The sequence below is a fragment of the Aulonocara stuartgranti genome (assembly GCF_965226115.1).
Source record: "Aulonocara stuartgranti genome assembly, chromosome: 4".
Classification (NCBI taxonomy): Eukaryota; Metazoa; Chordata; class Actinopteri; order Cichliformes; family Cichlidae; genus Aulonocara; species Aulonocara stuartgranti.
This window is the reverse complement of record NC_138942.1, coordinates 872282-889061: the sequence shown is the minus strand read 5'-3', so window position 1 is coordinate 889061 and position 16780 is coordinate 872282. Positions and strand designations below refer to the sequence as shown.

At 48.2% G+C, this 16780-nt stretch overlaps 2 protein-coding genes across 5 annotated transcripts in view; both read right to left on the bottom strand.

Moving 5' to 3' along the window:
* Positions 1-1885: 1885 nt before the first annotated feature.
* LOC309705253 (uncharacterized protein) lies at positions 1886-4009 on the bottom strand. The gene is made up of 3 exons (XM_082530946.1): positions 3981-4009; positions 3497-3565; positions 1886-3369 (listed from the first exon to the last, which is right to left on the bottom strand). Exons 2-3 carry the CDS (start codon positions 3517-3519, stop codon positions 2523-2525), a joined length of 870 nt encoding a protein of 289 aa, XP_082387072.1. The 5' UTR covers positions 3520-3565; positions 3981-4009; the 3' UTR covers positions 1886-2522.
* A 1504-nt stretch (positions 4010-5513) lies between these two features.
* Positions 5514-16780, bottom strand: part of LOC309705230 (serine/threonine-protein kinase WNK4-like) — a 28388-nt gene continuing 17121 nt past the window's right edge. For 3 of the 4 annotated variants that reach the window (XM_082530893.1, XM_082530892.1, XM_082530894.1), the window contains 7 exons: positions 13703-13745; positions 13526-13623; positions 13329-13377; positions 11958-12405; positions 9339-9529; positions 9112-9206; positions 5514-6051 (listed from right to left, as the gene is read on the bottom strand). In XM_082530893.1, coding sequence (XP_082387019.1) covers positions 6049-6051; positions 9112-9206; positions 9339-9529; positions 11958-12405; positions 13329-13377; positions 13526-13623; positions 13703-13745 — 927 coding nt within the window. In that variant the 3' untranslated portion in view covers positions 5514-6048. The remainder of the gene's footprint in view (positions 6052-9111; positions 9207-9338; positions 9530-11957; positions 12406-13328; positions 13378-13525; positions 13624-13702; positions 13746-16780) is intronic. The other variant, XM_082530895.1, reaches the window with a different exon arrangement.

The window sequence follows — 16780 nt, the reverse complement described above, 5'->3', positions numbered from 1 at the left end:
TTGGTTGACACGCCTCTACAATGCTGCGTGGAGATCAGGGGCGTTACCTCTGTATTAGCAGACCGGGGTGGTGGTCCCCATCTTTACGAAGGGTGTGTTCCAAGTACAGGGGAATCACACTCCTCCGCCTCCCTGGGAAGGTCTATGACAGGGTGCTGGAGAGGAGAGTCCGTCCATTAGTCGAACATCGGATACAGTGTGCTTCAGGAGTATGGGCTGTCTGGCCCATTGCAACAGGACATTCAATCCTTATACAACCGTTGCAAGAGCTTGGTCCGCACAGCCGGCAATAAGTTGAACGCGTTCCCGGTGGGTGGGCTCTACCAGGGCTGCCCTTTGTCACCGTTTCTGTTCATAACTTTTTATGGACAGAATTTCTAGGTGTAGCCAAGTGTGGAAGGCTTTCAGTTGGGTGGTCTCTGCTTTTCGCGGATGATGTGGTTCTGTTGCTGGTTCTGATCCTTTTTAATGCATAAAGTTGGATGTTTAGACCTTTTTCCTGCTAAATGTGATGACGGGGGTGGCCGGGGGACGATCTCTCTCTGTCCCACGTCTCTTGACAAGGACAACATTCAGAAAATTGGTGCATAATTAATATTTGTGAAAATGATGAAAAATTAATTTAGGAATGAAATGAAAACATGATTCTGTAATTCGTTACTCTTCTGTGGCTCGTCAAGTTGACATCAGCACATCAATAACCTGCTGACAGTAGAGCTCAGTCCACTGATGAGGCCATCATTCAGGAATGAGCTCAGTGACTAAGCCCCCTTTCTATTTAGGGGGCTACTTGGATCAACTGGCCACGACTAGTTTTCCGTTACAACCCAGTGTGTGAGCTAGTTGTCATAGCAACATGTCCCGGGACGTGATTATTATGCAACGATAACAAAGGTGGACATCAAAGCGAACATAGTTTTGATTTTTGTAAATGAGATGGTCTCATGACTCATCGAGTGGCACTACTGACCAGCCAATCGGTTTCATGCAGTATGACAACGTCACATTTTAGTACCTGCTCGGATCGCTTGGAAGCCTGGCCGAGAAGGTGCTAAAAAGTACCTGGTACCCGGTACTATGACCTAATGGAAAACACTGAAAACCGCACCGAGTCTTTCCAAGTAGATACCAATGGGAAAGGGCCATTACATCTTAATGATGACATCATCATCATCATAACGATTTAGAGAATGCAGAGTCAGAGAGGCCACTAAACAGAAGACCTCATCGTACTAGCTTTGGAGGATCTTTATGAACTGCATCCTTCATCTGATTGGCCGGCTCAGTCTGACGTAGCACGAGGGAAACACCTGGAGCGTCACCAAGTGAAAGAGAAACTACGGCATGCACTGCTGGAGTCACAGGGGTGATTTCCAAACCATTTACAGGAACGCCTTCAGCAACAGCAGCTGTGTGAGTTTATCACGTTCATGTCACGTGTCTGTTTGGACCATGACACAGATCCCGATTCCTGTAAGTCACCTGATTTAATGATTCCTACATAATGCTTCTTTACTGATGCGTAACCACATCTTCACATCTGAATGCATCAGACGAGGCTCAGGCCGGGCCGTCAGTAGGGTTTGCAGTCCTCTATCACTCCTCAAGTGGAGATGTCTTTGAGGAAGATACTGAAGCACAACCTGCTCCTGGTGGCATTGCAACTCTGTTTTTGTGTGTATGCACGTGTGTGTTGTTCACTCAGCATTTATTGACATGTAACTACTATAAACTTCATGGGTTTGATCTGTAGAGTCTTTGTTTCAAACACTGCTGGGATTTCTTAAAGCCGCCACATGTGGAGCTCCATGTATCTGCCATCAACATGTTCTTCCAGTGATCGAGGCACATTTTATATAAACGATATTGTTTTTAATGAGCAGCTTCAGGTTTTCATCCTGTTCTTCTTCATTTAAACAACATCATCTTCACATTTTCATGGTTTACAATAACAAAAGATCAGAAATAATTACCGAGTCTGCAGGCATGAAAATACAGACGTACAACTTGTAGACTTGTGTTACTTCTATGTTTGGTACGTGACAGACGGTTCAGAGTTAGAAAGCTGTGGCTCAGAACTTTTTGTTCTAGTACAGAATTTAAACCCTCACATGAAGCAATAAAAGACCCAAATATTACATAATACAAGATTCAAGATTCTCTATTCGTCACATGCATAGTTATACAAGTATAACACGCAGTGCAATGTAACCTGATGTACATAAATCAGTATCACGTCACCTGTGAGCAGCGAGAACAGGTGAGTCTGTTTATATTAATAACCTCCACAGAAGTTAGCAGATTATGAACAGGTGTCTGAACCACTTTAAACCCAAATATGCTTCTGATACACTGAATGAAGACGTCAGTTTAAACCTGGTGCTGGAACATTTCTAAATGATGATTCAAGTCCCTTCATCATGAAGCTGAGCCTCAAATATAGAAAAATTACTTTTATCATTTCATCTTCATCTTTACACTAAAATGTCCACAAACATGTCTAACACAAGCAGCACGTATCATCATCTGAAAGCTTCAGGTGAACATTTCATCCTGCTGTTGTCGATGGTGCAGGCGTACTGCTCCTGAAGATACTTCCTGTCAAATTTCGCTCCAGTAGAGCGATCACTGAGACAACCAGAGAAGTGAAGAGTGGCTTTAAACCTGGAGGAGAGGAGCACCAGGGACAGAGCCAAGGTCACCACAGAGAACGGGACGCTTTCATATTCCCGTCCTGGGAGGATGAACGGGATGACGATGCGGTTCCTTCCTGGTGGGCCGTGTTTAGCTGAGAGAGACTCAAAGCTTTTCCACACTCCATCATCATCTCGAAGAGGGCTAACCGTGATGTTTGGGACCATCTGTGCTCCAGCTTTCTTCAGTGAGTTCCAGTGATCTGGCAGGTTCACAGGTCGATGTTTGTCATCAGAAACTGTACAGCTTTCTTTATCGTTACAGTAAAAAACTCTGTGCTGAGGCCTCAGTTTTCCTGTAGCGATACCGTACGCTAAACCAGAAGTGACGCAGTTCCAGGGAGAATACAGGAGCACGTCAGTGATGGTGGGCAGAGGCAGGTAACAGCTGGCTGGGATCATGAAGTCTCCGATTGATCCATGAGCCATAAAGGTGATGTGAACATCATCGCTGTGGTTCTTCTTCTCCTCCTCATCAATGCGTTTCTTCAGGAAGTCAAACACGTCTGTGAGTTTGCTGAAGGCGTCAGACTCTGAGTTTTTTCTCAGCCACTGCAGGACGACTTCATCTGTGCAGCTTCTCATTGCCAGCTTTGTCAGCCTTTGCCTTTCATCACAGCTGCTCAGTCTGTCTGCTCTGTAGTGTTTAAATACGCGTAACCTCTGAAACAATCTTCTGAAACAGGAATTATGGAAAAAACATTTTAAGCACAACAAACATTTAATCTGTCCACAGATGGATCCTGAAACAAAATAAAGCCAAAATCTCCTCGTTTCATTTCACTCTTTGCTTCCAGACTTACTCCAGTTCCTCGTCTCTGTCCATCTCCTCAGAAGCTTGACTGTCTTTAGCGTTGTCCTTCAGGCGCTTGCTGTGGTTAAAAATCGACATCATGTTGGTCAGATCTCAGCTAAATAAATATAGACTCTTGGTTTATCTTCAGTATTTTAAAAAGTTTGCAGTGAAAATGATCAGAGTTCAGTTAAAGATAATTTCGTTGCTAGGCAACAAACACTCTTTGCACACCGGTGTCCTCAAACTGACCGAAGAACGTTGCTGCGTCATAGACGTCGTTTGTTTGTCTGATTCAAACCTCAATAAAATCCCAACAACAACTAGCTGCTGTTTGTATTCATACTTCATGTGCATCACCTGCTCTCAACGGCTGGTAAAAATGTTGATGACATTTACACCATAATGTATGAATGTCCAGTGATGGACCAGCCTGCTCATCATGTGGACAAACTAACAAAGGAACTTTTCAGAAAGACAAAATATCTGCTTACCTGCTCCAAAACGTCTGCTCTGACCCTGTGCAGTCTGTAGAATAGAATAGAATAGAATAGAATAGACCTTTGGTCAAGGCACGCCACTATGCTGCAGGTCTCTGATTGGCTGAAGTATGGTAAAGTACCTGGACAGGTACCAAATGAAAGTAAAAACTGAGTGGGGAATCCCCAAATGTGATACCAAAAGTAAAAACATGACTCAGAGTTTTAACACGATGAGATCAGCAGGACCTCAGAGCTGCCGTCACATTCATGAACACGAAGTCGGGCCTCTACACCAACGTGACCTTATGGGTTACATCTGCCCATCATTTAATAGCCCCTCCCACAGCCACAGGTGTCAGTGGCTCCAACCTTGGGCCCACACCGTTCTGATGAACCCACACCTGTTTGCTCCATCTTATTTCTGTTTCATGTGGTTCTTTGTTTTCTGCTTTGGCTGTGAGAAATACAGACTTCTGTTATGGATTTAAAAACATGATGTACAGATGCTGCTATAAGTTTGTTTACAACAACCACTGGCTCAGCAGATGGCCCCGCCCCTCCCTGAGCCTGGTTCTGCCGGAGGTTTCTTCCTGTTAAAAGGGAGTTTTTCCTTCCTGCTGTCGCCAAAGTGCTGCTCATAGGGGGTCATATGATTGTTGGATTTTTCTCTGTATGTATTATTGTAGGATCTACCTCATAGTATAAAGCACTTTGAGGCAACTGTTGTTGTGATTTGATGCTGTATAAATAAAACTGAATTACATCTTTATTCTTTCTTTTCATTTCTGTTTTTAAAAGGTTTTAAAAAACATGAAGCAATCAGCTATCGTCTCCATGTCCTGTTTTATGAGGAGCAATAAAAAAAGGTGAGACGTCGCCCTCAAGCCTGACCTTTGTATTTATTCATTTTTATTATTATATTCCATCCATCCATCTTCTTCATCTGCTTTATCCGGGGCCGGGTCGCGGGGGCAGCAGCCTAAGCAGAAGAGCCCAGACCTCCCTCTCCCCAGCCACCTCCTCCAGCTTATCGGGGGAACACCAAGGCGTTCCCAGGCCAGCCGAGAGATATAATCTCTCCAGCGTGTCCTGGGTCTGCCCCGGGGCCTCCTCCTGGTGGGATATGCCCCGAACACCTCACCCAGGAGGCGCCCAGGGGGCATCCTTGTCAGATGCCCGAACCACCTCAGCTGGCTCCTTTTTATTATTGTATCATTTATTATTTTGGAACAGCTGTAAATGATTTGCAGGTCTGTGGGTCTGCTTCATTAGTAAAAAATTTGTATGTCTTTGGTTCATAGCACCTCTGCAAGCACAGCTCAGGTTGACATAAGAGTCATGTCAAGACACAGAGGTCATGACCTCCCACCACCACCAGGTGTCACTGCAGCTGCTCTAACCTGGATCAGCAGGCAGAGCGAGTTTCTCATCTCAGCATCTCTGATGCAGGAATCCTGCTGACCCAAACAGCTGGAAATCAGCTGATTACTTCACTGTAACGACGTCACTCTGACCTTTCAGTTTGAAAAGAAAAACATCAGCACATCGTCAGACAGGAAACTTTATTTAAGACAAATATGAGGAGGAAAATCTGGACAAACTTTCTAAACTGGAGCAAAAAAACAAAACTGTTAAAATTCATAATTTCATCTCTTCATGTGTCCACGCGTTTAATCTCGGAGACGGCGTCTCACACGGATTCATCTCTACATGATGATAGATAAGGCACATGGTCGTCCAGACACACAGACCGTCCTCGGCTCGTCCTCGACTACACGAGCGGCAGTGGAGGTCAGAAAAGTTTCCACACTCATCACAACAAAACTCATAAAGTTTAAAAGGTTTGCAGCAGATTCTATAATCTCATGTTTGTGGGCGCAGCTCATCACTTGACCCTCAGCTTCTCTTTGAAGCCGAACAGCTGCAGCTTGTTGTCTGATGACCTTTGACCTCTGAGGTTCAACCTTTCTTCCTAAAGTGCTGAGAGGTTCACTTCAAACTACGAGACATTAAAGTATTGCACTGCGGATTACTCTTCATCATCACCGTGATCATCTTCTCATCTTCAGCAGCTCCTCACTCACTGGAAGACAAAGGTCAAAGGTCAGTTAAATGTGATGGTCATGAACGTAACGTTTTCAGTGAGAAATGTTTCCTTGTCATCATCAGCTGACTGACATGTTTACATAACGATGAAAGTAGCACCGCTGACTAACAACAGGCTGTCAGTTCCACCATCATTGATCATTAATCGTGTTGATCACTGATCAATGGCTACGAGCTGAAGAAAGGCTGCACTGTGAGATGGTGACAGGTGGAGGCTGTCTCCTCGGTTCAGAGATGGAAACGTTTCTCACTGCACTGGGCCCCGGTCTGGATGGGCCTGGGCCCCCTTTCCCTGGCGGGTCGCGGAGTGTGGGAGTGCCTACTGGGGTCAGCGGGGGAGCTGGCCCCAGGGAGGGGTTACCTGCCCCTCCCTTCCTTCCCTCCCCATCTCCAGCTGCCTCTCTCTTCCCGCTCCACCACAACTACCCACACATGCAGGGCCTTGGAGTAGGGGTATGTCACCAGGGTGCAGAGGAGGCTACCCCCCCCTCTGTCCCCTTCTGGCTGCCTCTGCCTCAATTTTATCCCACAACTTAGACATTCACATTACTCACACTCTCATTACACATACATATAGGATCTTGGGGGTGGGCACAATCACGGAGTCCAAATTACCATCAGGGTGTACACCTCACCCCTGGCGTCGTTGCCCACCTCTCAATGTTAAATACACGTAGACATTGAGGGCTAACAGGAGGGACCATGCGCTTACCTGCTGCTCTCTGGCAGGTAGCTCCATGCCCTCCTGGGTTTTAATTGCACCTTAGAACACACATGCATCAACACTACAATGAGCGGGTGGAGGGAGGTTTGGAGTCTTCTCCCACCCCCATTCTCTGCGGCCTGCTGGAGCGGGGGGGCTAGGTGGAGTTGGCCGTCCGACTGCGGTCTGGAGTGTGGGGCCTCCCTGCTGCTGCGGAGTCGGGGTGGTCTGCCTCTCCCCACCGCAGGGAAAAGGGAAACACCACCTGGGTCTGGGTGCAGTTCCCCCCTCCAGGGACAAGGGTACCTAGACCCGGTTTGTAGAGTACGCTTGGGGAGTGTGATTGTGTGTACAGCGTCTCTTTATGTCTGTCTCCACGTTGGTTGAGTGTGGAGTAAGTGCATATGAGAGCATGAGGGTGGGAATGGATGTTTGTATCTGTGTGTGCCTGTATGTCTGTGTCTATATGTCAGGTTGGGTATCAGACGCCACCTCTCTGGGGACATCTCAGGCCCTCCAAGGTTTGGAGGCCTATCTCCACCTACCACCACTTCCCCTGCCGGTGGCGGACTCCCTCAGGTGTCGGTGCGTTGGTGGTTCTTTGTGTCTGGGGGTGGGCGTCCGGGTACACACCGGCTCACTCCTTGGCGGCCGCTTATCGGGGCCTGGAGCCTGGGGCTCGCTCGGGCCCCTTCGGGGGTGGGGTGCCCCCGGCCTCTCGGCCTGGGGCTCGGTCACTCAGGCACGGCTGGCGGCCGGCGGAGCTCACGGGCGCGTCACTGCAACTCCCCCTGGCTTCTGCTCCGCGGCTGCTGAGTGAGCCCTCATCTGGGACTCTCCTCAGCTCTTTCTGGGACAGTGGCGCGGCTGCCCCTCTGTTGGTCTTCCTTGGTCTCTTGTGTTCTGGGGGCCTCTGGATGTCTGGAGTTTTGATCTCCTCCATACCTGCTTCACACCCTGGAGGACGGGGCTGTGGCCCCCCCACACCCTCTAGCAGATCGTTACATGGAGAAACCTTTGGAATACAAGCGCGCTGATCCACACAGGTATGCACACAAGTGTTCACTGCTCGTAGACCCAAATTACACCTTTCTTGGCTGCTACTTCGAAGCACATCTGTCCTGCGTGCTGCACAACAACATTGAATATTTAGTATTTACTGCTGTTTACACTTAGCTAGATTAATGCGATGGTGTTGTGTTTAGTATGTTGCTTTGTTTCTTTTTTTGCTTGTTTTCTATTCTTTCTCTCAACAGGTGATCCAGGAGATTTTTTTTCTCCCCCTCTTTCTCACTGTCCCTCTCCCCTTCTGTTTTTCCTTTCCTTCCTCTTTCTTTCTCCCTTTCCTATCTCTCACTCATGTCTGTCCCGTCTGTAACATCTGAAAATAAAATATAATAAATAATAAAAACAAAGATCGACCAAATGGACCAATACGGCAATGCCACGATGATCCATTTGGCAAAGTAAATCCATTGGGTATCCTTGTTGGTCTTCAGACAACAATTCTGATGGCTAAAGAACCAAATGGGACAGGCGAAAAAAAAAAAAGAAAAAAAAAAGGAAACGTTTCTCACTGAAAACACGCCGTCCACATAAACAGAACCATCGTTAATGCGGACAAAGATGACCACATTCACTCTGATTGGTCCTTCAGACACCATGTGATCCTTCTCTGCGTTTGCTCTTCTTCTGTGATATTTTCTCTTCTTCCTGCTGATGAACACTCATCAGGTAAGCCGGTATGGATGATGATTATTTTTAAGAAAAGCTGTTAAAACGCGTCTTTTTAACTGTTAGCATTTTATTGGTCAGAGTCTAAGCTCCGCCTCTAAACCAGCCAGTCAGAGCTCACAGTTCCTCTACATGTTAGTGTGGCGTTCAAAGCACAAGGAGAGAATCTGGACACATCTCTTTTACGTTCTTCAGGAATCAGATTTACGTTGAAGCCTCCACCCAACACTCTGAAGTGGACTCTGCTGGTCTGTGGATTTCGCCTCTGGAGGCTAACAACACTGCAGTAAAACTTCCTGTGTGTAAAGAAGTGTTTTGCTGCAGTGGCGTCTGTGGCTCAGGACGTGGAAAGATACTGAACCAAGTTGTGCCGATGAATCCGTCAGAGTGATACAGTCAGGTTAGAGGTGTTTGTATGAATGTGTGTGTGGGAACAAAGTGTTACGTAAGGACAACAGTCAGCTGCTCATAACCGACTTCATGAGAGTGAAAATAAGACACGAAGCTCCAGATGTGACTTGAGCCTGATGGTAAAGTTTTAAAGACTAAAAACTAAAGTCCAGATTTACTGAACTCTTCCTGACTGTCTCAAACACTCACCATGCCGCCGTGCTCGGGGGCAAAGGTCACGCCTTTCCCTGCTCTCTCCTGAGATCCACTGCTGCTGCTGCTGATCGAGGTTCTCCTCATGATACCTACACACACACACACACACACACACACACACACACACACACACACACACACACACACACACACACAGATGATTCAGTATTAAATGACTTCCATTAGTCTGTTATTCTGCAGGCTGCCAGGAGTCCTCCCACCTGCAGGGGGCAGCATATCCAGCCTGCGAGAGGAGGGATTGTTTCCAGACATGGAGAGGCGCCGCTGCCGGCTGTTCAACATGGCGGCGGGAGGAACGATTCCAGGGGGCAGGACTTTCCCCTTCCTCCGGTACAGCTCCTCGATCTCTTGCTTCTGACTGACCTGCAGGTTCTGCACCTCCATCAGGTGTCTGGGAGAAAGAAGGAGGAGTTAGAAAAGGACTCAGGAGACATAAAGAACGATAAAGCAGATGTGTGTTGGAGACAGACTGGACACCATTTGTCTTATTTCTTTCTGTAACACTGAACCTGGCGAACGACGTCCATGTAGCAACGAGTCAACCGGAAAGAGCCCTTTCTGACTCACTTTTAAGTTTCAATGTTGAAATATGAGTCACCGTATGAAGGATGGTGACACCTGCTGGCCAAGTAACGTCACTGCATTTGTAGTGATGGAATAATAATAATAATGGAATAAATGGTAACCCCAGAGGTGAAGGGAGCCACCAGGCTGAAGAAGGAGTCCTATCGGGCTTGGTTAGCCTGTGGGACTCCGGAGGCAGCCGACAGGTATCGACAGGCCAAGCGGAATGCGGCTCGGGCAGTGGCTGAAGCAAAAACTCGGGTGTGGGAGGAGTTCGGAGAGGCCATGGAAAAAGACTTTCGGACCGCCTCGAAGAGATTCTGGCAAACCGTCAGGCGTCTCAGGAGGGGAAAGCGGTGCTCTACCTGCACTGTGTATAGTGCTGGCGGAGCGCTGCTTACGTCGACTGAGAAAATAGTCAGGCGGTGGAAGGAATACTTCGAGGACCTCCTTAATCTGACACGTCTTCCGAGGAGGAAGCAGAGTCTGGGGATGAGGGGAAAAGCAGAGTCTGGGGATGAGGGGAATAACCCGCCAATTTCCGGGGGCGAGGTCACTGAGGCAGTTAAACAACTCCTTGGTGGCAGAGCCCCTGGTGTGGACGAGGTCCGCCCCGAGTTCCTGAAGGCTCTGGACGTTGTAGGGCTGTCCTTGTTGACACGCCTCTGCAATGTTGCGTGGAGATCAGGGGCAGTACCTGTGGACTGGCAGACCTGGGTGGTGGTCCCCATCTTTAAGAAGGGGGACCGGAGGGTGTGTTCCAACTACAGGGGAATCACACTCCTCAGCCTCCCTGGGAAAGTCTATGCCAGGGTGCTGGAAAGGAGAGTTCGTCCGCTAGTCGAACCTCGGATACAGGAGGAACAATGTGGTTTTCGTCCTGGTCGCGGAACACTGGACCAGCTCTTTATCCTCTCGAGGATACTTGAGGGTGCATGGGAGTTTGCCCAACCAGTCTACATGTGTTTTGCGGACTTGGAGAAGGCATTCGACCGTGTCCCTCGGGGTGTCCTGTGGGAGGTGTTGCGGGAGTATGGGGTGTCTGGCCCATTGCTACGGGCCATTCGATCCCTATACAACCGTTGCAAGAGCTTGGTTCGCATTGCCGGCAATAAGTCGGACTCGTTCCCGGTGGGTGATGGGCTCCGCCAGGGCTGCCCTTTGTCTCCGATTCTGTTCATAATTTTTATGGACAGGATTTCTAGGTGCAGCCAAGTGGCGGAGGGCTTTCGCTTTGGTGGCCTCAGAATCTCATCTCTGATTTTTGCAGATGATGTGGTTCTGTTGGCTTCATCGGGTGAGGGCCTCCAGCTCACACTGGAGCGGTTCGCAGCCGAGTGTGAAGCAGCGGGAATGAGGATCAGCACCTCCAAATCTGAGGCCATGGTTCTCAGCCGGAAAAGGGTGGAGTGCCCACTCCGGGTCGGGAATGAGTTCCTGCCCCAAGTGGAGGAGTTCAAGTATCTCGGGGTCTTGTTCGCGAGTGATGGGAGAAGGGAGCCGGAGATCGACAGACGGATTGGGGCTGCAGCTGCAGTAATGCAGACGCTGCACCGGTCCGTCGTGGTGAAGAGGGAGCTGAGTGTAAAAGCGAAGCTCTCAATTTACCGGTCGATCTATGTCCCTACCCTCACCTATGGCCACGAGCTGTGGGTAGTGACCGAAAGAACGAGATCGCGGATACAAGCGGCAGAAATGAGCTTCCTCCGAAGGCTGGCTGGCCTCTCCCTTAGAGATAGGGTGAGAAGTTCGGCCATCTGGGAGGGGCTCAGAGTAGAGCCGCTGCTGCTCCACATCGAAAGGAGCCAGCTGAGGTGGTTCGGGCATCTGACAAGGATGCCCCCTGGGCGCCTCCTGGGTGAGGTGTTCGGGGCATGTCCCACCGGGAGGAGGCCCCGGGGCAGACCCAGGACACGCTGGAGAGATTATATCTCTCGGCTGGCCTGGGAACGCCTTGGTGTTCCCCCGGATAAGCTGGAGGAGGTGGCTGGGGAGAGGGAGGTCTGGGCCTCTTTGCTTAGGCTGCTGCCCCCGCGACCCGGCCTCGGATAAAGCGGATGAAGATGGATGGATGGATAAATGGTAACCATGGAGAACCAGAAACACTGCGGTGTGTTTGTATGTTGGTAAATAAAAGTAAGGAGTACTTATCGACTCGTTCATGTTTCAATGACTAAACATCCAGATCAGCAGAATCATGAACCACAAATGAAAAACAAATTCATTCATTCATTAAAAGAAGATTTACCAATCACCTTTCTCGTAGTTGCTGTAGCTCCTCCCACATCTCTCCATTCTCTCTGTCAGAATCGTCAGAGCTGTAGGTCGCAGAGCGACTCCGTGCTGTCCCCTCCCACAGACTGACGTTCAGCCTGCGGCCTCCTCTCCTCTTCCTCTCCTCCTCCTCCCTCCTTTTCTGGGTGCCCTCCTCCTCTCTGCTGCTCCTCTCCTCCTGACCTCCCGGGTTGGCGTTCTTGTTAATAACTGGGGCGAGGGTCACTGTGCTGATGCTGCTCTCTGATCCGCTGCTTTCTGTGCTGCTTTCCGTGTCACTCTCTGATTGGTTCTTCCTGGGAGGAGGCGGGGAGTGAGCAGTGGGCGTGGCCTGACTGATGGACCGTTGCTCCCGCTGGGTGGCAGCCTGACCATGTTTAGAGGGCGTGACCTGGAAACGACCAACGGTGAAAGCAGAAGGTTTCTCCGCTGCAGAAATGAGAGAAGAAGAAGAGTGAAAGGCAGCTCAAGACTCATCAGGTGTGCCGGTATGGATGATTTTTTTTTTATTTAAAAAGCTGTTAAAACGCATCTTTTTAACTGTTAGCATTTTATTGGTCAGAGTCTAAGCTCCGCCTCTAAACTAGCCAGTCAGATCTCACAGTTCCTCTACATGTTAGTGTGGCGTTCAAAGCACAAGGAGAGAATCTGGACACATCTCTTTTACGCTCTTTAGAAATCAGATTTACATTAGAACCCTTTGAAGCCTCCACCCAACACTCTGAAGTGGACTTTGCTGTGGATTTCGCCTCTGGAGGCTAACAACACTGCAGTAAAACCTCCTGTGTGTAAAGAAAAGTTTTGCTGCAGTGGCGTCTGTGGAAAGATACTAAACCGCGTTTCCCTCGGTTCCTGCAAGTACGACCATTAAATATTGGTATTTATGGCTCATATCTGGGATTTTTTTCTTTCATGTTTGCAGTAAGTAGAAGATCAGAAAGCGATGAAGACCACCAACATCATCCTGAGTGAAGCATTTACAGGTAATTTCATCTGTGCAGTTATTCTTGGTGGGATGAAGTGTCTGCTCGTCTCCATATTTTTATTCTCGGACTTCAGATCGAATCGTGTGCAGCCCCTCAGTTCATCGTCGGAAACCCTGGACTTTGTCCTCTCTGAAAGCACGGGGGCAGCACACAGCTGTGCTCACAGTACAGATGTGCAGTGGAATAATGTGGAAAGGATGCAGCTCAAAGTAAATGATCCTTTATTTTTAACACCCATGCAGACGGAGCGTGATGTTGTTGTTACGATTATGAAATCATTTCAGTGATAATGACCTGCGAGTGTCTCTGTATGCAGATGATGCTGTCTGAATATTTGCCTGTTTCTTGAACAGAGGTGGTTCATACCTTCGTGTATGGGCGACAGTCTGGGTGAAGGAGAATCAGGCGGGAGGAGCTGGGCAGGAGGAAGAACACGTTACTTTACTCTGATGTCTGTGGTTATGCATGTCGTTCACACATGAAAAATGAAACCATAAACACCATCAAACAGCACAAAATCCCGTCTTAAACGAAGCGTCTGACTGACAGAAACAGTCTCGTACTTTTTTGTTCAGAGTCGACTGAGGAGGGGACGAGTGACGGAGCTCTCCTCTGTGACTGGGAGCACTGGTCAAGCTGGGAGCAGAGGCAGTCACTGAACCTGAGGACCAGTTACATAAAACATCAGGTTTCAGGTTCAGTGTGGTCTGATGGCACTTTGTGACCTCATAAGTACTCACCATGAAGGGGCGGAGCTGAGCTGAGCTTCTGCTGGACTGGAGACTGAAAGCAATGACAGCATGTTTCAGGTTTTTGTGTTCCAGCAGATTCATCGTTCGTCTGCAGGTCGACATTTATGACTGCTGACCTCACTACTGCCTCACTGCCTCAGAAACCAGTAAACACAGATTACCTGCAGTGTTTCTATGAACTCAACAAACACCAGCAAACACACAAACTGTGTGTGTGCAGTTTGTCCCACAGTGTGCTGCCGCTAAAGTCCAGCTGCTTATTTGACAGGGACAGAAAAGACAGAGAGCTACGTTCACTCAGAGATGGAGACAGATAAGAAAGGAGGAGAGGAAGCAGAGAGCTTAGAGTCACAGGAAGGATGCTCGTTTAAAGCTCACATGGAAGTGTTGTTAAATCTGTACGTGTCACATGATGTTTGTTCATAAAGCTGCTGCTAAACAGACTGACTGTTATTTAAAGGCTGCAGGTTAGTGCAGGATGAACAGGTGAGTCTGCTGCACAGTGGCTGTCTAACATGAAGTTAACATAAACAGTGTGCTGTCAGTGCAGAGGATGAAATCAGCCTTGATAGCTGTGAGACATCTGGATGGATTCAGGTTTGTAAATCCACAGAGAGCAGCTGAAGAACATCTGCTGAAGCTCTCTGTAGAAATGATTGCGAGTTTGATTCTTTCCCCACACTGAGACACTACAGCTGATTTTACTTTCCCCACCTGCTGAACCTGAGGTTTCTTTAACCTCTTCCAGACTCATTTTCCTGTTTAGACACAAAGTCCACAAATCGAGGCAACAGAAAATAAAGATTTCTATTCTCCTTCTCTTTCTCTGCTCATGTTCTACTTAACTGATTCAAGCTGAGTACGTTCACTATAACAATAATTAGACTGAAAGTTTTCATTCCCACGTACTAATATTATTTTATTTTAACATATAATATAACACAGGGTTCAGTTAGCTTTGCATAAAACAGGTGGTAGAAACGTCCTCCTACTCTGAGCACATTTCTGAGCCGGTACTGTTTTTACTTTAAGTACAGAAGTTCAATCTGTACTTCTACTTTAGAGATGGCACGATACCACTTTTTTATGTCCGATACCGATATCATAAATTTGGATATTGGCCGATACCGATATAAATCCGATATAGCGTGTTTTTAATCAATAAAACTGTTTTTTAATATCTTGCTGCTTTTTGTATAAGTTCATACTCAAGTTAAAAACAAAAAACACTAAAGCTATTCTGTTATACCTGTATGTAAAAAAACACACTGCACCCAAAACATTTCATAGTTCAGCAAAACTGATGAATCTAATAAACTTAAACCTGCTCAATCCTCCCTATTCTGGTATTTTAAAGAGTAAGCAACCTAATTAATAGGGCTCTAAAACTCCCAGCAAAAAAATAAATAAATAGGGAACCACCCCCCACCCTCCACCTCATGATGCTTAATCGACGTAATCAACTTTAATTTGATGCAGTGTGAAAAAAATGCCCAGAAATCAATTATTTTACAAGAATAATTAAATATAGTCAACATCTTTCTTCAACAGAACTGCACAGATGGTTCCCAAAGGAAGAAGTACTATAGACTACTAGGGTATATTAGACTTATATTAGACGACCTCAGGGCCAGGATAAAGTTCCAGAGAGACATTCGGGACTGCAATCTCCTCTGCTTCACCGAGACATGGCTGAACCCAGCGGTGCCGGACCACGCCATCCAGCCGGCCGAGTTCTTCTCGGTTCACCGCATGGACAGGACACGGGACTCGGGGAAGTCAAGGGGAGGCGGCGTGTGTTTAATGGCGAACAACAACTGGTGCAACAGTGCGAACGTTGTTCCTCTCACACGCTCCTGCACACCAAATCTGGAACTACTGTCCATCATGTGTCGTCCTTTTTATCTACCTCGGGAATTTACATCGGTCATTATAAGTGCCGTTTATATTCCACCACAAGCGGACACGGTCACCGCCTTATGCGAGCTGCATGAGGCACTCACACAGCACCAGACACAACACCGGGACGCTGCGCTTATTGTGACGGGGGACTTTAATAGCGCCAACCTCAAACGCGCAGCGCCGAACTTTTATCAACACATCACCTGCCCCACCAGGGGTGAAAGGACACTGGACCACTGCTACACTACGGTCAAGGACGGCTACAAGGCACAATCCCGCCCTCCGTTTGGCAAATCTGATCACGCCGCCATCTTCCTCATCCCAAAATACAAACAAAGGCTGAAACAGGAAGTTCCAGTTCAGAGGAAGGTCGCGCGCTGGACGGATCAATCGGTGGCCGCGTTACAGGACGCACTCGATGACGCAGACTGGGGCATGTTCAGAAACAGCTCCGACGATGACGTCAACGTGTTTACGGAAGTGGTTGTGGGATTCATCGGGAAACTAGCGGATGATACCGTGGAGACAAAGACTATCACAACGTTTCCCAACCAGAAGCCGTGGGTGGATAAAACCATCCGCGACGCTCTGAGATCCCGCACCGCTGCCTACAACACGGGACTCATGACGGGGGACATGGACCCGTACAAAGCCGCGTCATATAACGTGCGGAGGGCGGTGAAAGAGGCGAAGCAGCGCTACGGGAGGAAACTAGAGTCACAACTCCAACAGAGTGACTCTAGGAGCCTGTGGCGGGGACTAAGGACAATAACGGACTATAAAGCACCAACAACCGGTATGACGAACGCGGCCGTGACTCTGGCAGACGAGCTGAACACTTTCTATGCTCGCTTCGAGGCTGCAGCTAAGGTCTCCAACAATGCTAGTGTTAGCGGCGCTAACGGCTGCAGACAGGAAGATACTGCCAGCACCGGAAACGTGCTCGTCATCTCCGAGCATGAAGTAAGGAGAGCCTTCAAGAGAGTGAACGCCAGGAAAGCAGCAGGACCAGACGGCATCCCAGGTCGTATCCTAAGAGACTGCGCATACCAGCTAGCTCCTGTGTTCACTGAGATATTCAACATCTCTTTATCTCAGTCGGTGATCCCCACATGCTTCAAAGAGTCCATCATTGTTCCTGTCCCGAAGAAACCCCACCCTGCT